General features: G+C 51.1%; 1 protein-coding gene across 1 annotated transcript; it reads right to left on the bottom strand.

The window, feature by feature from the left end:
* Window positions 1-1,869: 1,869 nt before the first annotated feature.
* LOC132389210 (MAP/microtubule affinity-regulating kinase 3-like) lies at window positions 1,870-27,730 on the bottom strand (the record flags this gene model as incomplete). The annotated part of the gene is made up of 3 exons (XM_059961673.1): window positions 1,870-5,947; window positions 10,936-10,980; window positions 27,472-27,730. Coding segments are annotated over 3 exons (638 nt in total), but the record flags the coding sequence as incomplete, so codon positions are not given.

The raw sequence follows: 27,730 nt of genomic DNA, 5'->3' as shown, positions 1-27,730 counted from the left end.
GAACTCGGAGTTCAATTCAGGAGCCACCTGTAAGGAGTTTGTACATTCTCCCCATGACCACACGGGTTTCCTCCCATAGTCCACAGACGTACTGGTTAGTCAGTGAATTGGTCATTGGAAATTGTCCTGTGACTAGGCTCGGGTCAAATAGATGGGTTGCTGGGAATTACAGATTGTTGGGTCATAAGTGCCTGTTCTGCACTGTATTCTCTAAAAGAAATAGACCAAATTCTGTCGCTGCTCTGATTTGATGCAAGCAGTGCATTTCGCTGTGTGTTCCAACGTATGTATGATTTGGAAAAGCTCATCTTTAATCTACAGAGAGAGGGTGGAAACTTTCCTTCCCTGGAAGACATTAATAAACGAGTTGAGTTTTAGAACATTACAGCAGGCCATTCAGCCCATGATGTTGAGCCTAGCTCGCAGTCCCCTCCCAAGAGCAATCTTATTTACTTAGGTATTGATTTCGAGATACAGCCCTTCCAATCACGATGACCAGTTAACCCACCAACTGCTACATCTTTGGGCTGTGGGGGGAGACACGAGCAACTGGGGGAAGCCCAAGTGGTATCGGGGAGAGGCAAAAGCTCCTTACAGGCAGCGATGGGATTCCAACCTTTCCTTCCTACATAGTCCTCCATTTTTCTATCATTTACTGTATGTGGTTATCTTATGTGCCCCCAATGTTTGCCCCTACTAATACCTCTGGCAGCACATTCCAGCCACCCACCACTCCCTGTGTAAGTAACATACCTCTGTCAACCCCTACCCATACTTGCCTCCAATCATCTTAACATTATGCCCCCTTGAGGACACTTCTGCCTTGTGGAAGATGTCTATGGCTTTTATGGTAGGTTCGTGGCTACCATTGTCAAGTTTTTTCCCAGCTTTAGATTATTTTTATTTGGATCATAAAACATAGGAACAGAATTAGGCCATTCGTCCCATCAAGTCTGCTCTGCTATTCTATCCTGGCTGAGTTATTTTCTCTCTCAACCCGGCAGATCTGCAGATGCTGGAAATCCAAGCAACACACACAAAACGCTGCCGAAGTTCCTCCAGCATCTTGTGTGTTGCTGCTGTGCTTCCACTGCCAGTGCAATCAGTCCGGCCTCCGCACGAGTCCACGGCCGAGCGACCGGCTCAACAAGGGAGAGCCAGCAAGGAGCAGCAACAAGGAGGGGGTAATAGAGTGCAATTTGGCCTCAACAACCCAATGGTTATCTGACGCTAGTCAGTTGGAGGCCATGGTTCAAATCGGAAAGATGTGCTGGCATTGCACCAGGTCCAGAAGAGGTTGCAAGAAAGCTCCTGGGAACAAAAGGGTTAATGTATCAGGAGTATGCGATGGCTCCAGGCCTTTATTCACTGGAGTTTAGCAGAATGAGCGGGGATCTCTTTGAAATTTGTCGAATATTGAAGGGCTTAGAGAAGGACGTGGAGAGCAGGTTTCTTATACTGGGCCAGAGGGCGCAGCCTCAGAGACTAGGACGTCACTCTAGAACAGAGATAAGGAAAAATTTATTTAGCCAGAGTGCAGTGAATCTGTGGAATTCATTGCCAAAAACGGCTGTGGGGGCCAGGTCATTAGGTATATTTTAAGTGGAGGTTGGTAGGTTGCTGGATAGTCAGCGTGTCAAATGTTACGGGGAGAAGGCAGGAGAATCAGCCATGATGGAATGGTAAAACAGACTCAACAGAACGAATGGCCTAATTCTGTTTCTACGTCTCCTGATCTTACGGAACAGGGAACATTTCCGAATCCACAATGGAAAACAGCCACAAGATAATATCGCAAAGGTCCAACACATCCTCTAACATTTAGGTCAAGCAATGCCAAGGAGAATTATAAACCAAGACAGAAATTAATTTCAAGTAATCTTTATATATATATACAACTTAATTCAATATCTAGAGGGATGGACTTCTAATAACTTAGCACTTTTAAAACCTCTGGAAAATCAACCAGTGTTTTCTACAGAATAATAGTTACGAGCAAGTTCTGTGGTTCTTTTATACAGGTTTTCGTTTTAAATAGAGTTCAATATCCTCTTCGGATTTCAGATTCACATTCTCTGAACTAGGTTGAGGCTCACACTTAAGAGTGGGTGACGGATGCTTGGGAGGGTCCGATACAGGGAGACCCTCTCGCCTGAGATGGTTGGAGTCACTGTGATGGTCTTTGAAACACAATGATTAAAAATGATAAAATACCCCACTGAGGTTTAACATATCTCCAGGCATTCTATAATGCTCCCAGCAACTGATATTCAGGACACGGCTGTGGCCTAAACCTGGGAGAAATCCTGGAAAAAATGGGATCAGAAACCGCAGGGATGCCAGTGGTTCCATGCTGGAAGGTCGAGTGTTCGGGATCGGTGCCGGGGAGCTGGAGAACCATCCCACTGCACCTGCCCCCAAACTACCACTTTCTGGAGGAGTCTTGGCACAAGAGAGCGAACTAGCTCCAATTCCTCCAAACTTGATCCCTTTGACGAATTTACAGTCAACGGCAGCCAAGGGCAAACGGAAGGAATTTACACCATGTGAGTGAAATGAGGTTGTATCACAAGCCACGTTTGTGCTTCAAGTGTTTAAATACTTTTAATGTTTGAGAGAGGGAGAGGATCTCAGTCTAGCACCACCCCTTCCTTTCTGAAGTGAGTTGATTACCTCTAGAGGGCTTCCTGGTGGACTGAGTGGGTGCAAGGGAAGGGGGAAAATTTTCTGCACCTCGTGACCCCTCCTGGTGTGGATTGCAGCTTCAGTGCAGTCCACTGTCGCTGAATAGTTTACAGTATTGACTGTGGGCCGGTTATAGAAAGGGATGCTGGGGAGGGGGGTTTTCTACGCACACTCTCCTCTCAGCAAACCCTGGTCACACAAGCAATCTCTTAAAGGAACAGTCCCCACACAAGCAACAGTTCAAAAAGCGATGGCCAGACCATTGCTCCATTCTCCTGGATGTCTGCAGGGGTTGTCGTGGGGCGGGTGAGGCTTCAGAGGAGATAAGAGAGGGAAGAGAGACAGGCAATGCCCCGGGGCCATGAATGTGCCCAGCCAGATCTTGCCCTGACCTGGTTCAAGTGTGAGATGGACATGGTCCACCAGCGAAACTTCCTGGGCCAACCAGTGCACTCCATGCCAGCCCACAGTAACCACACAGGGATCCAATAGGCTTGTCCCTAACCTCTGGAGGGGTGACCATTCTGACCCTGGGTGTAGAACCACGGACCAGCTGCTGGTCCCTCACTAAGATGCCCTCGCAACTGAACACCTGATGTGCGGGCAGACACCGGGCCCGCCGCAAGTTACCCAGTGATGTATCACACCAAAAGCCAGACCCGCTGTGGACCCTGGCTTGGGAAACTGTGTCCTCATTAAAGCTGGCAATGTGAACAGATGTACCTTCTGTATCAGTATCCCTGCCCAGGTCAGAGACAACGTGGGATAGATACTCTCTTTACACTGTCACACACTCCCAGGACAGGGACAGTATGGCTTAGATACAGAGTGAAGCTCCCTCTACACTGTCTCATCACACACTCCCAGGACAGGGACAGTATGGCTTAGATACAGAGTGAAGCTCCCTCTACACTGTCTCATCACACACTCCCAGGACAGGGACAGTACGGGTTAGATACAGAGTGAAGCTCCCTCTACACTGTCTCATCACACACTCCCAGGACAGGGACAGCACGGGTTAGATACAGAGTGAAGCTCCCTCTACACTGTCCCATCACACATCCCCAGGACAGGGACAACACGGGTTAGATACAGAGTGAAGCTCCCTCCACACTGTCCCATCACACACTCCCAGGACAGGGACAGTATGGCTTAGATACAGAGTGAAGCTCCCTCTACACTGTCCCATCACACACTCCCAGGACAGGGACAGCACGGGTTAGATACAGAGTGAAGCTCCCTCTACACTGTCTCATCACACACTCCCAGGACAGGGACAGTACGGGTTAGATACAGAGTGATGCTCCCTCTACACTGTCTCATCACACACTCCCAGGACAGGGACAGCACGGGTTAGATACAGAGTGAAGCTCCCTCTACACTGTCCCATCTCACACTCCCAGGACAGGGACAGCACGGGTTAGATACAGAGTGAAGCTCCCTCTACACTGTCCCATCACACACTCTCAGGACAGGGACAGTACGGGTTAGATACAGAGTGAAGCTCTCTCTACACTGTCCCATCACACTATGCCAAATTGGGAGAGGTCAACATCTCCCAGCTGACATCCACCTGTTGAATCTAGTACAAGTTGAAAGGCCGAGCTGACTCTTAGATTGAAGAGGGACACCAGCAAGTTTGATTCCTTCACACACAAATATTACATTCACACACAGGCTTACACACATACATACAATGGGCTCTTTCCCAACAAGTCCTGAAGTAGGAGGAACAGGTTAGCAAGGGATTGTTCCTGATTTCCCATAATCTTCCCTCTAAACACAAGAGCCTCCTGGGCTGAGATCACCCTGTGGGCCAGAGTTTAGGCCCCATTCCCCAGTCTGCAGGTCTCCACGTGGCTGGTTCTGAAGAGTAAGTGATCAGGTGAGTTACACTTGATACTTCAGTTGAGAGTATTTGAAGATGACAGCCTGATGACAACAGGGTGAACCTGTATCGTGGGACTGCCCAACCCAGCAAGGAGCCCAAGTGTGAGAGGGGAAGGGGTGAGACGTTCACCATGTCAATATCAAGGCACGGAGTGATTCCATTAATCACTCAGCGCTACTGCTTTGAGAAATTCCCTTAAAATCAGGTACACTGGATTGGGCGGGAATGAGGGGAAGGTTTGAGAGAGGGCACAAGAAGGGAAGAGGGGGCAAGGGAGGGAGAGAGAGGGAGCTTGGTGGGAAAGAGAGCGAGGGGAGTGAGAGAGGGGAGGACATTATGGGAGAGGAAGGGAGGGGCTTGTGGGGAGAGCCAGAGGGTGAGGCATTGTATGTAGTGAGGGCGGAAGTGGGAGAGGGATATTGGAAAAGAAATGCAGAGACTCATCTACAAACCTTTGGATTTGTCCTCAGGACCCTGTTTCAAGACCCAGAGCCCACAGACATACTGCGGGCTCCCACACACTGAAGTCCAGATTCTCTGCGTTTTCAACGTAAATGCGTCTTCCGAGATTGTCTGTGACCCCTGGCTTCTCTCCGGCATGGCCCTCCTTTCTGATTGGGGGTGGAGGGCACACGTGGGGGGGGGGGGGGGAGGGGGGCGGGGTTAAGGACCAGGCTGAGATGCTCTCAGTGTTGTACCCTACAACACATACCCTCCCCAGACTGCACTGCAATGGGCCGTGGAGCCTATTCACCATTCCTGCCACCTCCCACCCCTCCCCACCCAGCTGAAGATTAGTCAGATGGAGTCAACCCGTCCAACCCCACGGCAGGAACTAGACTTAATCGGGGCTGAAGTAAGTGGCCAAATCCTCTGAGATGGGAGCTCAGCCTAGACAGTAGGAAACAGAACGTCCCATCAAGATGGAGGAGGAAACCCAACGTTTGCAGTCTCGAGACGGGTGGCTGCGCAGGTATGCGTGAAGATCCAAAATGGAAGGTGGAAGGAAATGATGTGGGCAAGGAGTCTTTGTGTGTCTAGAGCTTCAATTCACTGGTAATTTTAGTCACTATGTTCCTGAACGACAGGAAGGTCCCAGAGGTCCTCTTAAAGCGCACGCCATTGACGGAGAGGTTGGGCAGACGACAGACCTCGATCTCCCACTGGACAAAGTGCTCGGTGTTCTCACGGCCATGGGCACAGGACAAGAGGAAGGGTTCCTGCTGCTGGAATGGGCAGCCATTTGCCTCCAGGACTTTACAGATCAGACCAATCATCTCGCTAGGGTCCCGCGAGCTGGTGATTTTTATATTCCATGTAAGTCTGATCGACCTGGGCTTTGCCTCTTTTTTATCCCAAGGTACATTGCAACTGAAACAGAGAGAGCAGACAATTAGTTTCTCATCACAAACTTGCACACATTCCCAGGAACAGCATAGGGCAGATCAGGTATACTCTTTCTACACTGTCCCATCAGACACTCCCAGAGCACGGGTTAGATACAGAGTGAAGCTCCCTCTACACTGTCCCATCACACACTCCCAGGACAGGGACAGCACGGGTTAGATACAGAGTGAAGCTCCCCCTACACTGTCCCATCACTCACTCCCAGGACAGGGACAGCACGGGTTAGATACAGAGTGAAGCTCCCTCTACACTGTCCCATCACACACTCCCAGGACAGGGACAGCACGGGTCAGATACAGAGTGAAGCTCCCTCTACACTGTCCCATCACACACTCTCCACCCAGAGGTGAGGAGGGTCCCCACTGGAAGTCCCTTTATGCCGGGGTTCTTCCCATGCACCTGGGGGATCTCGGCTGGAGGGTACTGCATAGGGCAGTGCCCTGCAATAAGTTTTTCAGTTTGTACATGGACTTCCCACCCACATGCCACTTCTGCGGGCTGGAGGAGACCGTGTACCACATGTACATGGAGTGTGTGAGGCTGCAGCCTCTTTTTGCATATTTGCGTGGGCTGCTTCTCGCCTTCTGGCTGCATTTTAGTCCCACCCTGTTTATATATGGTCATCCAGTAAGGAAGGGGGCATGGAGGGATGAGGATGTCCTAGTCAACTTGCTCCTGGGGCTGGCGAAATCGGCCATCCGTGGGTCTTGGAAACGGGTGGCGGGAGGATCTCCCCGGGCAGACTGCCTGGTAATGTTTAGGGGGTATGTTCGTGCCCGGGTAACTATTGAAAAGGAACACACGCAGTCCACAACGGCCTTGGAGGAGTTTCGAGACCGTTGGGCTCCGCGGGGTGTAAATGCCATCGTGGATAGGGATGGCAACATTCTGGTGTAATGTCTATTGTCTATTTGTAGTGCAGTAATTGTGTTTATCACTGTTTTGTATATATTGTATAGCACCGAAATTTGTAATAAAGGATTTTGTAATAAAAAAAAAGGACAGGGACAGTACGGGTTAGATACAGAGTGAAGCTCCCTCTACACTGTCCCATCACACACTCCCAGGACAGGGACAGCACGGGTTAGATACAGAGTGAAGCTCCCTCTACACTGTCCCATCACAAACCCCCAGGACAGGGACAGCACGGGTTAGATACAGAGTGAAGCTCCCTCTACACTGTCCCATCACAAACCCCCAGGACAGGGACAGCACGGGTCAGATACAGAGTGAAGCTCCCTCTACACTGTCCCATCACACACTCTTCACCCAGAGGTGAGGAGGGTCCCCACTGGAAGTCCCTTTACGCCGGGGTTCTTCCCATGCACCTGGGGGATCTCGGCTGGAGGGTACTGCATAGGGCAGTGCCCTGCAATAAGTTTTTCAGTTTGTACATGGACTTCCCACCCACATGCCACTTCTGCGGGCTGGAGGAGACCGTGTACCACATGTACATGGAGTGTGTGAGGCTGCAGCCTCTTTTTGCATATTTGCGTGGGCTGCTTCTCGCCTTCTGGCTGCATTTTAGTCCCACCCTGTTTATATATGGTCATCCAGTAAGGAAGGGGGCATGGAGGGATGAGGATGTCCTAGTCAACTTGCTCCTGGGGCTGGCGAAATCGGCCATCCGTGGGTCTTGGAAACGGGTGGCGGGAGGATCTCCCCGGGCAGACTGCCTGGTAATGTTTAGGGGGTATGTTCGTGCCCGGGTAACTATTGAAAAGGAACACACGCAGTCCACAACGGCCTTGGAGGAGTTTCGAGACCGTTGGGCTCCGCGGGGTGTAAATGCCATCGTAGATAGGGATGGCAACATTCTGGTGTAATGTCTATTGTCTATTTGTAGTGCAGTAATTGTGTTTGCCACTGTTTTGTATATATTGTATAGCACCGAAATTTGTAATAAAGGATTTTGTAATAAAAAAAAAGGACAGGGACAGTACGGGTTAGATACAGAGTGAAGCACCCTCTACACTGTCCCATCACACACTCCCAGGGCAGGGACAGCACGGGTTAGATACAGAGTGAAGCTCCCTCTACACTGTCCCATCACACACTCCCAGGACAGGGACAGCACGGGTTAGATACAGAGTGAAGCTCCCCCTACACTGTCCCATCACATACTCCCAGGACAGGGACAGCACGGGTTAGATACAGAGTGAAGCTCCCTCTACACTGTCCCATCACACACTCCCAGGACAGGGACAGCACGGGTTAGATACAGAGTGAAGCTCCCTCTACACTGTCCCATCACATACTCCCAGGACAGGGACAGCACGGGTTAGATACAGAGTGAAGCTCCCTCTACACTGTCCCATCACACACTCCCAGGACAGGGACAGCACGGGTTAGATACAGAGTGAAGCTCCCTCTACACTGTCCCATCACTCACTCCCAGGACAGGGACAGCACGGGTTGGACAGAGAGACACTGTCCTGTCACACAGTTGAAGCCTCCGTCAGCGTGTCTGAAGGGAAACTGTTCCTCTTCAATGCTGATCTCCGGTCAGCCGGTGCAAGGCACGGATCAGTCAGGGGATGTCCCGGTAGTTTGCCTTTGGCCAATGCCAAGACAGCCGTTCACGGGTCCCAGGCAGCGTTCTGCCCAAGCAGATTGCCTGCCCCTCTTCCGAGGTTACATCTGTGCCTGGGTGTCCCTGGGGAAGCAGCCCGTGGTGGACGCCACAGTGCTTGAATGTGTTCTGGATAGAGATAATTGTGTTGGAATAAAACAGCAGGTCAGACACACCCAGATCTTCTGGCACCCATGGGAGACATCTCAGGGGGCTCCTTTAGATCTTTTGCCTCAGGCCAAGCAAGGATTAGTGGTGAGATCAGGGAAATTATCTTGCTAAGAGGGAGAACAGGAAGGAAGGACTTAATGGCCCCCTATCTCACTGGCTCTTATTCTCCACATCACAGGAGCAGGGATGTCCAGTGAGACATGGCTGGGGGAGGGGTGGGGAGGCTTGTGGCCCACAGGAACTCTGCACCGTCAGACCCCACATCCCGTCCCCAGGGACTGAGGGAATGCGGCACTATCCCAGGTGTGCTGGCCCATCCCAACGGGACTCCAGTGTGCTGGGATGGAACACAGAAACACAGCCTATGACGTTTTTCACGAAGGCCGAGTGAGACCCTTTACTTTTCGCCTCAAGCTTAGTTATCGAAACAAATAGGACACTACGTCTTTTCTGATAAACACCAGACAGCATCTGCTCTTCATCCGTATGTGATGGACGCCAAGGAGATATCCTGAAGGAGCTTCCACGGACTAGCTCGGTTCACCCTTCTCTTGCCTGAAATCTGAGGCATGGCTGGTGGGCATCGAGTACAGTGAGGGGTCGTCTCCGGCTAAGGCACCGGTGACCCTTGTTTCCATCCAAGGGGTCAGTGTGGACATGGTGGAGGATTACAAATACCTGGGGATACGAATGGACAATAAACTGGACTGGTCAAAGAACACTGAGGCTGTCTACAAGAACGGTCAGAGTCGTCTCTATTTCCTGAGGTGACTGAGGTCCTTTAACATCTGTCGGATGATGCTGAGGATGTTCTACGAGTCTGTGGTGGCCAGTGCTATCATGTTTGCTGTTGTGTGCTGGGGCAGCAGGCTGAGGGTAGCAGACACCAACAGAATCAACAAACTCATTCGTAAGGCCAGTGATGTTGTGGGGGTGGAACTAGACTCTTTGACGATGGTGTCTGAAAAGAGGATGCTGTCCAAGTTGCATACCATCTTGGACAATGTCTCCCATCCATTCCATCATGTACTGGTTAGGCATAGGAGTACATTCAGCCAGAGACTCATTCCACCGAGATGCAACACTCAGCATCATAGGAAGTCATTCCTGCCTGTGGCCATCAAACTTTACAACTCCTCCCTCGGAGTGTCAGACACCCTGAGCCAAAAGGCTGGTCCTGGACTTATTTCCACTTGGAATAATTTACTTATTATTATTTAATTATTTATGGTTTTATATTGCTATATTTCTACACTATTCTTGGTTGGTGCGACTGTAACGAAACCCAGTTTCCCTCGGGATCAATAAAGTATGTTTGTCTGTCTGTCAGTCAAAACTCTGCACTTTGACCTCATGTCCTCTCCCCAGAGCCTGAGGAAGTACAGCACTCTCCTCAATGGAAGTTGGTTCCAAAGCGGGCTGATCCATCCCAGCGGGAGTTGACTGTGTCCGGTTTAGCCCTAACACTTTCCCACACAAGGGCCACACACATAATGTGAGAAAATCTCAGCAGGTCAGGCAGCAACTATGGAGAGGAATAGATAACCAACCGATAAAGGGCCTCAGCCTGAAACGTCGACTCTCCATAGATGCTGCCTGACCTGCTGCGTTCCTACAGCATTTGTGTGTGTTACTCTGAACTTCCAGCATCCGCAGAGTCTCTTGTGTTTGTGATTTCCCGCAAGTGGGCCTCACCTTTTCCCGGGGCGGCTTCATCAAAGTCTCAGCATTTTGCCTTCTGTCACTCACGCTCTTTCTCCAGCTCTCTCTGACCCCCTTCTCCTCACGTGACTGCTTGATGTGTCTAAGGTGCAACTGTTTCCTTGTATGTTGCAAAGACAAGGGTTTGGTTGGGTTGGGTTCAATTAGGGGTTGGAAGTATGGTGACGCTTGCAGACTGTGTTGGTCATTGATGAAAATAAAACACGTCACTGGATGTTTTGATGCATATGTGGCAACTCTTTCACCATCATCTCCACTAGTCACCTCTCAACGCATGATCAAGCAGATACCCAATTCTTCACTTCAGCCCTTGTTCTACTGCTACTGGTTCAAGTAAGTCAGCAATGATGCTCTGGGAGATCCTCAAATACCACGAGGTGTTTTAGGACGAGCTGGGGTGATAAAGCTGGCACTTCATTCATTCTACAGTCTTGCAGGATCTCTCAACTGGGTTGACTGATGGAAGGGAACCCCGCAAGAAGCTTACCTTGTGACCTCAGATCTCCAGCTTCTCTCAGGTTCGTCTGCGACCCTCAACGGAAAAAAGAAAAGATTTCGGAAATTATTCGCCACCCGAAGTAGAATTAACAGACGGCCACCGAGAAGCAGAGAAACTCGGAACAAAAGGAAGTTCAGAACCAGAGGAGCCTTGGTTCAAAGGCTCTCTGTGAATCTTAACTGGTTCAGCTGTCTCACACTAGCTTCCTCCTCCCAGCCCCCAGTCCATCTCTCCCATCACCACTCACCATCCACCCTGCTCCATCCCCAAACATCACCCACCCCTCTCTACCTCAAGCTCATCCCTAATATTTCCCTCCACCCTATCCTCTTGCCTGTCGGCTTCACACTCTTCCCAACCTCCACATAAGGTATTTTCTCCTTAACTCCCCGGCCTAAGCTTTCAATGGCATATCCTGGAGTGACTCTGTGTAAGGTGGGGGGGGGGGGGAGAGGGCATGGTAATCCACTGACACCAACCTTAGGCAACAGCTAGCAGGAAACTCCGTAGAATGGTCTGTATGGTTCGAGTTCCAGGATGTTTGAGGACTTTTGGCCTTAGCCCACAACAGACTGGTGGGTGGAGGTGGGAGAGTCGGGGTCGAGAGGTAAGGCGTGGACAAATCAAAGCCAGGCGGCTGACGCCTGCTTAAGGGTGAGTAGATCGATCCCACCCAAGGCCCAACAGCTGACCTTGGAAAGGCAAGGGCAAGCTTGTTGTCATGGCCCTGACCCTATTGCGATTTCGGACTAGTGTCTGGGGCAGGCTATGCTGGCGACACAAACCCGGCGGCACTTGCTGGCTGCCTCCCAGCACATGCTCGGACCGTCGGTCAATGACTTTCTCTGTAACACTTTACTCTGCATTCTCTGCCTTTCTCTCTGTAATAACTTACTGTAAGACCGATCTATCTGGGTGACTTGCAAACAAAAGATTTTTCACTCTATCTTTGGTATACGTGGCAATAAGAAAGCAATTATCAAGGCCACCAAGCTGTTGCCATCGTTACGAGTTGACCACATAGTCAATAGCCACACAGCCAAGGATGTTCCCTAGAACCTGCTGCTGTCTTTCCTTCCTTCCTCCAATTGCTGATTTCTGACTGTGGACTTGGTTCCATCACGGGCACCCACCCCACCATCGTGTCTCTGCTGGCAACATCCATCATCATAGATCCCCACCGCTTGGGCCATGTTATCTTCTCAAAGCTACCATTGGACAGGAGGTACAGAAGCCTGAGGTCCCACATCACCAGCTTCAGGAACAGTTATTTCCCTTCAACCATTTGGATTCTGAACCAACTGGCACAACCCTAATTACCTCAGTTTAGCAGCACAGTGCCCACTTTGCACTAGAATTGATTTCTTTTTGACCCCGTGGTAGTGAAGCATTCAGTGTAAGTGCTTCACAGCTGTAAGATCAGGTTCAATTCCTGCCACTCTTTGTAAGGATTTAGTGCATTCTTCCCGTGGCTTCGTGGGTTTCTTCCCACGTTCCAAAAACTTACAAGTTAGTGTTAGCAAGCTTTGGACATGCAATGTTGGTGCGGGAGTCATGGTGCCACTCACAGGCTTCCCCCAGCAACCCCTCAACGCTAAGACACATTTCACTGTATGTTTCAGTGTTTTGATGTGCATGTGACAAAGCTAACTTCTAAAATATCTCCTGTAAAAACTGTTTAATTTCTGTTTTCTTGTGAAAGCTGCTTATATGATGTTCTGTGCCTGTGACTCTATTGCAAGGAAGTTTTGCATTTACACTGGTGCACACTTGTTTTTGTGCAGGTGACAATAAACTCAACTTTGACTTAGTTTAATGAATTTAAACTCCCCAGTTTCCATGGGGGATTTTAAATCATGTTAATAGATCAATGGTACAGAGCTCCACAAACTGACTCCCAATTTAACCACTACCATGTACAAACTGGCTGCTGTGTCTCGAAGGTTACAACTGTGAGCAAACATTCTGTGGCTGTGAAGGCTATTTGACTAACTCGGCACGTTGAATGAACGTATCCCATTGAATGGAATGGGATGGGTTGGGATGGGATAGGGTTTGAATGAAATGGGTTGGGGTTGCAACAGGGTTGGAGTGGAATGGGCTGCATTGGAACACGGTTGGAATGAATGGGTTAGGTTGGGATGGGATAGGGTTTGAATGAAATGGGTTGCGTTGGGACAGGGTTGGAATGGAATGGGTTGGGTTGGGACAGGGTTGGAATGCAATGAGTTGATGTTGGGACAGGGTTAGAATGGAACAGATTGGGTTGGGATGGGATAGGGTTTGAATGAAATGGGTTGGGTTGGGACAGGGTTGGAATGGATTGGGTTGGGTTGAGACAGGGTTGGAATGTAATCAAACAACACACACAAAATGCTGGTAGAACACAGCAGGCCAGGCAGCATCTATAGGAAGAAGCACTGTCGACGTTTCGGGCCGAGACCCTTCGTCAGGATTAACTGAAGGGAAAGATACTAAGAGATTTGGATTTGGAGCTCCTTTCCGGGGAATGCGCTAAGACGGTAGCGCAATATTAATACGCAGCAGCCTCTCCGGACTCTGGATTGGGGATTCCCAAACGTTATGTGGATTTTCTGGTGTAGTCTGTTTTGTCATATGCTTTTGTGATATCATTCTGGAGGAATGTTGTCTAATTTTTTAACTGCATTGCATTCGTGGTTTCTAAATGACATTAAACTGAATCTGAATCTGATTTGAAAGTAGTGGGGGGAGGGGGAAATGCGAAATGATAGGAGAAGACCGGAGGGGGTGGGATGAAGCTAAGAGCTGGAAAGCTGATTGGCGAAAGTGATACAGAGCTGGAGAAGGGAGGCCTCAGGAGAAAGAAAGGTGGGGGGAGCACCAGAGGGAGATGGAGAACAGGCAGAGTGATGGGCAGAAAGAGAGAAAAAACAACTAAATATGTCAGGGATGGGGTAAGAAGGGCAGGAGGGGCATTATCCGAAGTTACAGAAACTTCTAGTCACACCATTTTTCTCTGTTGAACTGTTGTGATGTTCTGAGGTGGCGGGAGGTGGGGTTGAAATGCAAATGACCCTCTATCACCCGCTCGCCTCCCTTGCAGTCTGACCACTGGTGGTGTGCACTGCCGGGGTCTCTGAAACACACCAGCTGTTGGCCTCTGTGTGTGTGTGCTCACATGGGTGTGTCCATTCGACACCCATTCACATGCCTACCTGCGTAGAGCGCCACTGAGTCCCTGTGTGCACATTACATACCGAGGGATTGTGTAGGTGGGTATGTATTATGTATCTGTGTTTATACCAGTGTCTACCAGTGCACAGCCTGTAACTCCTCTCTGCATGAATACTGGATGTCGTTGTTACTGGGTCCAACCATCCCCAGTGAGTAGCTCCGCAGTACACTGGGGGTCCGGCAACATCTGGCATCTAGAGGAGCGACTTACTTTAGCCCCTAAACCACGGGAATAGAATTAGATCTCCTGGGTCATAGAGTTCCATTTGGAGTTGATGGGTCTAGCTCCCATTCGGAGTTTACATACACCTCCCCCATGTGCTCCCGTTTTCTTCCACATCCCAATGGTAGGTTGATCCACCCCTGTAGATTGCCATAAGGGCAGAATTCAACCATTCAGCCCATTGTGTCTGCTCCTCTGTTGATTACGGCTGATTTATTACCCCTCTCAGCCCCATCTTCCTCGTAACCTCTGATGCACTTACCAGTCAGGAACCTATCAGCCTCTGCTTTAAATATATTCAGTGACTTGGCCTCCACGACTGAATGTGGCAATGAAATCTCGAAAGCTGAAGAAATTCCTCATCATATCTATTCTAAAGAGATGTCCTTGTATTCCGAGGCAGTGTCCTCTGGTCCTAGACTCACTGTCTCTCTCTCTCTCTCTCTCTCTCTATTGGGAACATGCACTGCAGTTCCACTCAATCTAGGCCCTTCAGTTGGCTCTCTCTATCTGGTCTCATTTCTACACTGTAGCACACATTATCAAAGAGATCATATTTGACAGGTGAGCAGATGAAGCTTCCGTTAATCATGCAACGATGCAGACTGAGACTGGGAGCAGATGATTCTGTCAGTTCCAGGAAGGACAGAAAGGAGGACAGAACAGAGACAGAGGTACATGGGTAGGGTGGACAAAGAAAGGAGGAAGGCCACCATCCTGCCTTGATCAATCAGGGGCCAGAGAACTACCCTGCAGGGCTCTACCACCCCTGCTAACGCCTTCTTCTCCCCAGGAGGGTGGCCAATCCTCAGGGGTTTTCTTCACAGCCTCCAGGAAACCATCAATTAGCTTGTCAGAGAACTTGAAGTGGATGATCCCCACCCATGTGGAGGCTCTGTGAAAAAGGTGGATGATTCAGAGAGGAAGGGGTGAGACATGACAGGATCAGCTGGAAGCAGGTAGAACGGACTGGCATGGCATGAGATGAGTTGTATTTGGATGGGTAGGTGTTTGAACTGTTGTGAGGTTGGGTGAAAGGGGTTGGGTTTGGGACAAGGTTGGAATGGGGTGGGTTGGGTTTGGGACAAGGTTGGAATGGGGTGGGTTGGGTTTGGGACAAGGTTGGAATGGGGTGGGTTGGGTTTGGGACAAGGTTGGAATGGGGTGGGTTGGGTTTGGGACAAGGTTGGAATGGGGTGGGTTGGGTTTGGGACAAGGTTGGAATGGGGTGGGTTGGGTTTGGGACAAGATTGGAATGGGGTGGGTTGGGTTTGTGACAAGTTTGGAATGGGGTGAGATGGGTTTGGGACAAGATTGGAATGGGGTGGGTTGGGTTTGTGACAAGTTTGGAATGGGGTGAGATGGGTTTGGGACAAGGTTGGAATGGGGTGGGTTGGGTTTGGGACAAGGTGGGAATGGGGTGGGTTGGGTTTGGGACAAGGTTGGAATGGGGTGAGATGGGTTTGGGACAAGGTTGGAATGGGGTGGGTTGGGTTTGGGACAAGGTTGGAATGGGGTGGGTTGGGTTTGGGACAAGGTTGGAATGGGGTGAGATGGGTTTGGGACAAGGTTGGAATGGGTTGGGTTGGGTTTGGGACAAGGTTGGAATGGGGTGAGATGGGTTTGGGACAAGGTTGGAATGGGGTGGGTTGGGTTTGGGACAAGGTTGGAATGGGGTGAGATGGGTTTGGACAAGGTTGGAATGGGGTGGGTTGGGTTTGGGACAAGGTTGGAATGGGGTGGGTTGGGTTTGGGACAAGGTTGGAATGGGGTGGGTTGGGTTTGGGACAAGGTTGGAATGGGGTGGGTTGGGTTTGGGACAAGGTTGGAATGGAGTGAGATGAGTTTGGGACAAGGTTGGAATGGGGTGGGTTGGGTTTGGGACAAGGTTGGAATGGGGTGGGTTGGGTTTGTGACAAGATTGGAATGGGGTGGGTTGGGTTTGTGACAAGATTGGAATGGGGTGGGTTGGGTTTGGGACAAGGTTGGAATGGGGTGAGATGGGTTTGGGACAAGGTTGGAATGGGGTGGATTGGGTTTGGGACAAGGTTGGAATGGGGTGGGTTGGGTTTGTGACAAGGGAATGGGGTGGGTTGGGTTTGGGACAAGATTGGAATGGGGTGGGTTGGGTTTGGGACAAGGTTGGAATGGGGTGGGTTGGGTTTGGGACAAGGTTGGAATGGGGTGGGTTGGGTTTGGGACAAGGTTGGAATGAGGTGAGATGGGTTTGGGACAAGGTTGGAATGGGGTGAGATGGGTTTGGGACAAGGTTGGAATGTGGTGGGTTGGGTTTAGGACAAGGTTGGAATGGGGTGGGTTGGGTTTGGGACAAAGTTGGAATGGGGTGGGTTGGGTTTGGGACAAGGTTGGAATGGGGTGAGATGGGTTTGGGACAAGGTTGGAATGGGGTGAGATGGGTTTGGGACAAGGTTGGAATGTGGTGGGTTGGGTTTAGGACAAGGTTGGAATGGGGTGGGTTGGGTTTGGGTCAAGGTTGGAATGGGGTGGGTTGGGTTTGGGACAAGATCGGAATGGGGTGGGTTGGGTTTGGGACAAGGTTGGAATGGGGTAGGTTGGGTTTGGGACAAGGACGGAATGGGGTGGGTTGGGTTTGGGACAAGGTTGGAATGGGGTGGGTTGGGTTTGGGACAAGGTTGGAATGGGGTGAGATGGGTTTGGGACAAGGTTGGAATGGGGTGGGTTGGGTTTGGGACAAGGTTGGAATGGGGTGGGTTGGGTTTGGGACAAGGTTGGAATGGGGTGGGTTGGGTTTGGGACAAGGTTGGAATGGGGTGAGATGGGTTTGGGACAAGGTTGGAATGGGGTGAGATGGGTTTGGGACAAGGTTGGAATGAGGTGGGTTGGGTTTGGGACAACGTTGGAATGGGGTGGGTTGGGTTTGGGACAAGGTTGGAATGGGGTGGGTTGGGTTTGGGACAAGGTTGGAATGGGGTGGGATGGGTTTGGGACAAGGTTGTAATGGGGTGGGTTGGGTTTGGGACAAGGTTGGAATGGGGTGGGTTGGGTTTGGGACAAGATCAGAATGAGGTGGGTTGGGTTTGGGACAAGATCGGAATGGGGTAGGTTGGGTTTGGGACAAGGACGGAATGGGGTGGGTTGGGTTTGGGACAAGATCGGAATGGGGTGGGTTGGGTTTGGGACAAGGTTGGAATGGGGTGGGTTGGGATTGGGACAAGGTTGGAATGGGGTGGGTTGGGTTTGGGACAAAATTGGAATGGGGTGGGTTGGGTTTGTGACAAGGTTGGAATGGGGTGGGTTGGGGTTGGGACAAGATTGGAATGGGGTGGGTTGGGTTTGTGACAAGTTTGGAATGGGGTGAGATGGGTTTGGGACAAGGTTGGAATGGGGTGGGTTGGGTTTGTGACAAGTTTGGAATGGGGTGAGATGGGTTTGGGACAAGGTTGGAATGGGGTGGGTTGGGTTTGTGACAAGTTTGGAATGGGGTGAGATGGGTTTGGGACAAGGTTGGAATGGGGTGGGTTGGGTTTGGGACAAGGTTGGAATAGGGTGGGTTGGGTTTGGGACAAGGTTGGAATGGGGTGGGTTGGGTTTGGGACAAGGTTGGAATGGGGTGAGATGGGTTTGGGACAAGGTTGGAATGGGGTGGGTTGGGTTTGGGACAACGTTGGAATGGGGTGGGTTGGGTTTGGGACAAGGTTGGAATGGGGTGGTTTGGGTTTGGGACAAGGTTGGAATGGGGTGGGTTGGGTTTGGGACAAGGTTGGAATGGGGTGGATTGGGTTTGGGACAAGGTTGGAATGGGGTGAGATGGGTTTGGGACAAGATTGGAATGGGGTGGGTTGGGTTTGGGACAAGGTTGGAATGGGGTGGGTTGGGTTTGGGACAAGATTGGAATGGGGTGGGTTGGGTTTGTGACAAGTTTGGAATGGGGTGAGATGGGTTTGGGACAAGGTTGGAATGGGGTGGGTTGGGTTTGGGACAAGGTTGGAATGGGGTGAGATGGGTTTGGGACAAGGTTGGAATGGGGTGGGTTGGGTTTGGGACAAGGTTGGAATGGGGTGGGTTGGGTTTGGGACAAGGTTGGAATGAGGTGGGTTGGGTTTGGGACAAGGTTGGAATGGGGTGAGATGGGTTTGGGACAAGGTTGGAATGGGGTGAGATGGGTTTGGGACAAGGTTGGAATGAGGTGGGTTGGGTTTGGGACAACGTTGGAATGGGGTGGGTTGGGTTTGGGACAAGGTTGGAATGGGGTGGGTTGGGTTTGGGACAAGGTTGGAATGGGGTGAGATGGGTTTGGGACAAGGTTGTAATGGGGTGGGTTGGGTTTGGGACAAGGTTGGAATGGGGTGGGTTGGGTTTGGGACAAGATCAGAATGAGGTGGGTTGGGTTTGGGACAAGATCGGAATGGGGTAGGTTGGGTTTGGGACAAGGACGGAATGGGGTGGGTTGGGTTTGGGACAAGATCGGAATGGGGTGGGTTGGGTTTGGGACAAGGTTGGAATGGGGTGGGTTGGGATTGGGACAAGGTTGGAATGGGGTGGGTTGGGTTTGGGACAAAATTGGAATGGGGTGGGTTGGGTTTGTGACAAGGTTGGAATGGGGTGGGTTGGGGTTGGGACAAGATTGGAATGGGGTGGGTTGGGTTTGTGACAAGTTTGGAATGGGGTGAGATGGGTTTGGGACAAGGTTGGAATGGGGTGGGTTGGGTTTGTGACAAGTTTGGAATGGGGTGAGATGGGTTTGGGACAAGGTTGGAATGGGGTGGGTTGGGTTTGTGACAAGTTTGGAATGGGGTGAGATGGGTTTGGGACAAGGTTGGAATGGGGTGGGTTGGGTTTGGGACAAGGTTGGAATAGGGTGGGTTGGGTTTGGGACAAGGTTGGAATGGGGTGGGTTGGGTTTGGGACAAGGTTGGAATGGGGTGAGATGGGTTTGGGACAAGGTTGGAATGGGGTGGGTTGGGTTTGGGACAACGTTGGAATGGGGTGGGTTGGGTTTGGGACAAGGTTGGAATGGGGTGGTTTGGGTTTGGGACAAGGTTGGAATGGGGTGGGTTGGGTTTGGGACAAGGTTGGAATGGGGTGGATTGGGTTTGGGACAAGGTTGGAATGGGGTGAGATGGGTTTGGGACAAGATTGGAATGGGGTGGGTTGGGTTTGGGACAAGGTTGGAATGGGGTGGGTTGGGTTTGGGACAAGATTGGAATGGGGTGGGTTGGGTTTGTGACAAGTTTGGAATGGGGTGAGATGGGTTTGGGACAAGGTTGGAATGGGGTGGGTTGGGTTTGGGACAAGGTTGGAATGGGATGGGTTGGGTTTGGGACAAAATTGGAATGGGGTGGATTGGGTTTGGGACAAGGTTGGAATGGGGTGAGATGGGTTTGGGACAAGATCGGAATGGGGTGGGTTGGGTTTGGGACAAGGTTGGAATGGGGTGGGTTGGGTTTGGGACAAAATTGGAATGGGGTGGATTGGGTTTGGGACAAGGTTGGAATGGGGTGAGATGTGTTTGGGACAAGATCGGAATGGGGTGGGTTGGGTTTGGGACAAGGTTGGAATGGGGTGGGTTGGGTTTGGGACAAGGTTGGAATGGGGTGAGATGGGTTTGGGACAAGGTTGGAATGGGGTGAGATGGGTTTGGGACAAGGTTGGAATGGGGTGGGTTGGGTTTGTGACAAGGTTGGAATGGGGTGGGTTGGGTTTGTGACAAGGTTGGAATGGGGTGGGTTGGGTTTGGGACAAGCTTGGAATGGGGTGGGTTGGATTTGGGACAAAATTGGAATGGGGTGGGTTGGGTTTGTGACAAGTTTGGAATGGGGTGGGTTGGATTTAGGACAAAATGGGAATGGGGTGGGTTGGGTTTGGGACAAGGTTGGAATGGGGTGGGTTGGGTTTGGGACAAAATTGGAATGGGATGGGTTGGGTTTGGGACAAGGTTGGAATGGGGTGGGTTGGGTTTGTGACAAGGTTGGAATGGGGTGTGTTGGGTTTGGGACAAAATTGGAATGGGGTGGGTTGGGTTTGTGACAAGGTTGGAATGGGGTGGGTTGGGTTTGTGACATGTTTGGAATGGGGTGAGATGGGTTTGGGACAAGGTTGGAATGGGGTGGGTTGGGTTTGGGACAAGGTTGGAATGGGGTGGGTTGGGTTTGGGACAAAATTGGAATGGGGGTAGTTTGGGTTTGGGACAAGGTTGGAACAACATAGGTTGGGATTGGGATTCTGACAGGGTTGGAACAAAATGCATTACGGATAGGATAAGGACAGGATGTGAAGGATTGGCATGCGATGAAGAAGAACAAGATCAGATGGTCTGGACATACAATTCTGGACTGGAATGGAATGATGTGGTTAGCATTGCACAGATTGGGATAGGTTGTGGTGAGATGGGATGGGGAAAGATTCTGTTGGGATGGGCTGGGTTATGTGACTTGGGAAGTCATTTTGCACTGGAGAACCAGCTCTAACAGGTGCAGTTGGGACTGTCTCAACTCACTCCACCATCAGGATGGTTCAGGAGGAGAGACCTTTGCGTTCATCTATTTGAAACCCAGGACATTATTGCAAAGGTCTCACCGACCAACTCACCCTAGATGCCCCGTCTCTTTGCTGCCTCACCTACAGGAGAGGGTAAAGGATAAGGCGGGTAAGGCAAAGGTGACCATGTGACTACACAACCCTACCACTCTCCGTCAGGTCTACCGCTGAGCACGAGGTTGAATGAGAAGACTTACTAACGGTCTTGGGTCCCTGCGGGAGGGAGTTCCCTGGCACAGGTTTGTTGGCAGCCTGACGTTTTGATGGGTCAATAGTGACCCTAGGAAAGGAAAGACAAGAAGCAGAATTAGGCATCGGAAAAGCTGAAGCAACAAGACCGAGAGCTTAAGCAAAAAAAAAAGGAAAAGGTAAATAAACTTCACATACTAGTTGCGACTCTGACTTTACCAAAAACCAGATGGTTACTGCTCTCCGGAACAGATCACATTGCAGAGTTAGTGAAATGCTCTTTGCTCCTCTGTTTCCCAAAGACCCTAAGTGAGGCCCTTCTGCCCTTTGTGTCAATGCCAACCCATCTTGTGCAGATATATCCGCCTCTTCCCACCTCCACCTTCCCGTGTTGAAACTGAATCTTGCTAACCTGTATTCTAAATTGATTCCTTGATGATCGAACCTTTTAAGTCTTCTACACTGACCCAGAAATTTTACTCACATATTTATCAAGGCATCCTACTCCTTCCTTGATTTAAACTTTGCCTTGAGGGTGTTCAATTGGAATGAAGCTGTTCCCAAAATGCCAAATCCAGGGGCCACCCCTTATAATGGGTTTTATTTCAGGAAAATCATCCATGTTGAGGTTTCCAATGTGACTATAGAGGGCCTGAGCTGGGTAAACACATTCCCAAACTTCCATCTCACTAACTCTATCTGCAGGAATCTGGTCCTGTGCACAAAACAGATTCAGGCTATTTGGCCCACCTGATCTATGGTGCTTTGTGGTAGCTCTCACTGCTTATCTCCACCCCCTCATCTACTCACCTCTGTGAAGGATTGGTGTCAGTGGGTGCTCAATGACTGACTGGGCCAGTTTCCACCCTGCATGGCTCTGTTTCTATCTGTGACAGCATCCCATATTCTCTCCAGCTCCTGAATACCTTCCTGAATTCCAGTGTGGAATGCTCCCTCCATCTCATGACATCTAGCCAAGCAAAGCTAATTCATAATCTCACAGACTCTCCAGACTGTTTCCTGCCAAGGGGGAAGGGTTCAGCATGGTCTCAGGGTAAGGGGTCATCCTTGGAAACCAATCTTGGATAAGGTCATAAAGACAGCTTTTGGCACATCGGTCATCATAAATCAGAGCATCGAGTTGGGATGCGACATTAAAGTTGAATAACACATCGTCGAGGCCAAATTTGGAGTATTGTGTGCAGTTTGGGTCACCTACTACAGGAGGGATATCAGTAAGCTTGAAAGAGTGCAGAGAAAGTTTACCAGGATGTTGCCGGGACTTGAGGAGCTGAGCTATAGTTGAACAGGTTAGTAGTTTATTTCATGGAGTCTAGGACAATGAGGGGTGATTTGTTAAAGAGAGATACAAAATTATGAAGGGTTTGGGTAACGTAAACAGGCTTTTCCCACCGAGGTTGGCTGAGATTAAAACTTGAGGTCGTAAGTTAAAAGTGAAAGAGGAAATATTTGAGGGGAACCCGAGGGCCAACTCCTTCACAGAGTGAGAAACAAGCTGCCACTGGAAGTGGTAGATCCAGGCTTGATTGCAAATTCTGAGAAGTTTGGATAACTACATAGATGGAAGGGTCCATGCTATGGTCCATGTCAAGGCCAATGGGAGGAGGCAGAATACTATCTTGGCATGAACTAGATGGGCCAAAGGGCTGTAGTGTTCTGCGACCCCACTTTTCGCATTCTTACAGCATAGCCAAAGCTCAATATCCAACACTACTCCACTGAACTCTACAGCATGAAGGACTTTGCTTTCTCTGTGTGTACCAGAACCAGGCAGCTGTGTTAAGGAGACACCTGCCTGTAATAGGGTCTCAACCTTCCCTCTCACTCAGCAGAGCCTGATGACCTTGCAACACACAATCTGTTGGAGGAACTCAGCAGGTTGAAAGAACTTGTAGGGTGGAAGCCCTGCATTAGGACTGGTTGTAGACTAATAATCTCCACTCCATAAATGCAACTCAACCTACTGAGATCCTCCAATGGACTGTCTGTTGCTCCAGATTCTAGCATCTGCAATCCCTGGGTGTCTACGACACCGTGAAGTTTCTCGTTGTGTGCTAACTTTGTCCTCATCATCTGTCGGACGGGAACTTTGTGACACCCTCTCTCACTCTTCCACTGCCCTCCGTTCTCAGAGATCTGCTGTTACGGCCACACTTCCCTCCCCCTGGCTGCTCAACCCACTAAGTTCCGTCACAGAGACAGCATTAGGATCCACAAACGTCTGGCGAAGGAACCCCAGCAGACAGACTGTCGCTCCACATTCCACCGTCCAGAGTCCCTTGTGAATGGAATCCTGATCACTGCACTCTGCATAGAATGTCCTGCTCAGCTCGATGCCAACTTATACTAAACATCTCCCTCCTGTGTATCATTCATATCCTTCCATTTCTCCCCATATTCAGCCATCTGGACCGTGAACCTGCTCCTCCATTCAATAAGACAATGGCTGATGTGGCCGAACTCAGCTCCACCTTCCCGCATAACCTACCCGCTAAGCAAAAACCTATCCAACTGTGTCTGAAATATATTTAATGAGGTGGTCTCTACTGCCTCCCCGAGCAGAAAATTCCACAGACTCACTACTCCCTGGGAAAAGCAGCTTTTCCTCCTCGCCCATCTAAATCTACTCCCTTGAATCTTGACGAGGAAATCTGCCGATGCTGAAAATCCAAAGCAACACACACAAGATGCTGGAGGAACTCAGCAGGCCAGGCAGCGTCTACGGAAAAGAGTGAACAGTCGACGTTTCGGGCTGTAACCCTTCATCAGGACTCCATAGTGGCCTGCTGGCCTGCTGAGTTCCTCTGGCATCTTGTGTGTGTTCCTTGAATCTTGAGGCCATTTTCCCTAGACCTAGTTCCATTCACCAGTGGAAGCATCTTCCTTGCTTCTATCTCAGCATAATTTTATACTTACTACAAGATCCCCTTTCATTCTTCTGAATTCCAGCTCTTAAACTCCACCAAGCGGCCTGGTTCCACAATTATCCCCGGTGACTCATTCCGGACACCTACCACCTTGCCCCTCAGAACACCTATAATTCTACTCCCGTCCTCTGGTGTTTGGCAATTAATTCCTCTGTTCTGCCTCTCTCTAAATGCCTTTGGTTTACTTGTATCACTTCCCCTTCACTGATCTCCTTAATCCACCGACCTGATAACCCCAGCAACTCTGCCCTCACCCAGCTGGAGATTCCTTGCAAGTCAACACTAAATGCAATAAGCTGCAGATGCTAGAAATCTGAAATAAAAACAGAAGCTGCCAGAAATGTTGAGCGGCATCATTGGAGGGGACATAGCTCATGCTTTAGGCTGGGATCCCTCAGTCAGAACTGCTTTCTCTCTTTCGCAGTCGTGAGGAAACCAGCCGATGGTGTAGTGGCGTCAGGCGGAGGGTCCTAAGTTCGAATCTGGCTGGTTCCTCGTACGCTTTCCATCTGTGCTGGGTTGAGTATCGAGACGGCAACTCGGCCTTGTTAAAAAAACAGTCGAGTGCTACAGAAATGGCAAAAATTGCCATTTGCCGTTGCGCCAGAAGGCACGAAAGGGAACAACAGTTGTGGCAAAGTGTCTATGACCTGAAACACACTCCACAGAGTGTTTCCCACTCCACAGATGCTGTTTCCAACTTTTTCTGGCCTTAGAGAGGCAGACAGAATCTGGAGAAACACCGAACAATGCCGGAGGAACTCAACGAGTCAAGCAGCACCTACGGAGGGAAGGGAGCAGTCGAGTCGAAGACTCAGGTTGAAAACCTTCGACTGAACTGAAAGAGTAGACGGGAGGTGGCTGGTACGATGTGCTGAGGTGATGGAGTGGGACAGGGGCTGGCAGGTGATAGAGGGGAGTGTGGGAACAGAGACAGAAGCTCTCGAGGTGACAGGTGGATGCAGATGAGGAGGGTGATAGGCCGGTGGAGGAGGAGAGAGTGGGAATAGTGACACAGGCTGGGAAGTGAGAGGTGAAATCTGATAAGAGAGGAAGGTGGAGCATGGAACTAAATGAGGGAGGTGGGGGGGCAGATGGGAACAGTGGGGGGAGGAAATCCTGTACCGTCCTACCCCCTGATCCTCCCTCTCTCCTTGCAGTCCAGATGAAGGGTCTCAACCTGCAAAGTGGACAATGGGCCTGCAGAGTTCTTCCACTGCCTTGTGTTACAATGCCTTTATTTCAATATTGCACCAACCCTGTTATGCCAGAACTTGAAGTTCTACCCAACATTTTTTGCCACTTTCGTCATGCAGCAAGACCAAAACCAGGCCCATATCGCTGACCTCTCCTTCAGCCTCCGTCCTCTGACACGGTTCACTGCAGAGAGTCCGCTCTATGATCAACACATCACGGAGACCAACCTTCAGTCTGTGGACTCTGTCAGTACTGTACTTGTCATTGCTTTGGTAAAGCAGCAACGTACCCACACCGGTCGTTCCCCCTTCTCACTTCCTCCATCAGGGAGAAGATACAAAAGTCTGAAAGCATGTACTGTGAGGCTCAGGAACACCTTCAAACCCCCTGGTATCAGACAGCATCGAACCCCCTGGTACGGGACAGCTTCGAACCCCCCTGGTATCAGACAGCTTCGAACCCCCTGGTACGGGACAGCTTCGAACCCCCCTGGTATCAGACAGCTTCGAACCCCCCTGGTATCAGACAGCTTCGAACCCCCTGGTACGGACAGCTTCGAACCCCCCTGGTATGGACAGCTTTGAACCCCCTGGTATGGGACAGCTTCGAACCCCCCTGGTATGGGACAGCTTCGAACCCCCTGGTACCGGACAGCTTTGAACCCCCCTGGTACCGGACAGCTTCGAACCCCCCTGGTATCGGACAGCTTCAAAACCCCCTGGTATCGGACAGCTTCGAACCCCCTGGTATGGGACAGCTTTGAACCCCCCTGGTACCGGACAGCTTCGAACCCCCCTGGTATCGGACAGCTTCGAACCCCCTGGTATCGGACAGCTTCGAACCCCCTGGTATCGGACAGCTTCGAACCCCCTGGTACGGGACAGCTTCGAACCCCTGGTATCGGACAGCTTCGAACCCCCTGGTATCGGACAGCTTCGAAACCCCCTGGTATCGGACAGCTTCGAACCCCCCTGGTATCGGACAGCTTCGAACCCCCTGGTACGGGACAGCTTCGAACCCCCCCTGGTATCGGACAGCTTCGAACCCCCCTGGTACCGGACAGCTTCGAACCCCCTGGTATGGGACAGCTTGAACCCCCTGGTATCGGACAGCTTCGAACCCCTGGTACGGGACAGCTTCGAACCCCCCTGGTACCGGACAGCTTCGAACCCCCTGGTATGGGACAGCTTCGAACCCCCTGGTATGGGACAGCTTCGAACCCCCCTGTATCGGACAGCTTCGAACCCCCTGGTATGGGACAGCTTCGAACCCCCCTGGTATCGGACAGCTTCGAACCCCCTGGTATGGACAGCTTCGAACCCCCTGGTACCCGGACAGCTTCGAAACCCCTGGTACGGGACAGCTTCGAACCCCCTGGTACGGGACAGCTTCGAACCCCCTGGTACGGACAGCTTCGAACCCCCCTGGTACCGGACAGCTTCGAACCTCCTGGTATCAGGACAGCTTCGAACCCCCTGGTATGGGACAGCTTCGAACCCCCTGGTACCGGACAGCTTCGAACCCCCCTGGTACCTGGACAGCTTCGAACCTCCTGGGACCGGACAGCTATCGAACCTCCTGGTACCGGACAGCTTCGAAACCCCTGGTTTCGAATGTCACAATAAGACCACTTCCTCATTCCCAGGACAATGACCTGACAACCTGATTGCACTTTCTCTGTAATTAACACGCTCTCTTATTGTACCTTGCTCTGCCTCTGTACACTGAGTAATGATTTGATCTGTATGAACGGTTTGCAAGACAAGCTTTTCGCTGGTACTCGGGCTATGATAGTAACAGACCAATCTGGTCATAGGGAGAGGCACACGGCAGGGTGACACACCATACAGCCCTTCACTCTATCCCGAACTTAGAGCACCCATTTCGACACCAACCCTACCCCCACCCATCTTTATACCACGGTCTTGGTTTTGACAAACCTGCCCCCATCCCTGCCTTCTTCTGCCCACCCACTACTCTCTCTGGGTAATGCTGGGCTCTTCCCTGCTGTAGGCTGGGGGCCCACCCTCCTCCTGCATGGAGGTGGAGGTAGATTGGGAGGCAGGCCCCCTCCCTCAGAGATGTGAAGACCTCAAGGTGCCCACTCCCCCAGCCCATGCTCCCTCCCCCTACCTAAATGCTCTGCCCCTTTCACTTGGGGGGGGGGTGTGAAAGAGGTGGAGGCGGTCGTCCCAGGGGCTTGACCCTCCCCAATACCTTCCACCCTCTTACCTCCTGGTCAGCTTGGAGGTGAGCTTGGAGAACAGGTTGGAGGAGGCTCGGCTGCGGCTCTGGGGCAGCGGCGTGGCGTCGGCGGGATGGGTGGGCGAGGTGGGAGAGCCGTTCTGCGCCCCCCCTCGCCGCTCACGCAGCTGCCCCCCGTGGAAGGTGCTGCGGCTGGAGGTCCCTCGCGGGAAGCGGGTGCGGTCGGTGGAGGTGGCGATGCTATGGGTGGAAGGCGAGGCCGGCGTGGCGCGGGGAAACCGCTGAG

The sequence above is a fragment of the Hypanus sabinus genome, unplaced genomic scaffold, assembly GCF_030144855.1.
Source record: "Hypanus sabinus isolate sHypSab1 unplaced genomic scaffold, sHypSab1.hap1 scaffold_502, whole genome shotgun sequence".
NCBI lineage: Eukaryota > Metazoa > Chordata > Chondrichthyes > Myliobatiformes > Dasyatidae > Hypanus > Hypanus sabinus.
This window is presented reverse-complemented; position numbering and strand designations above follow the sequence as displayed.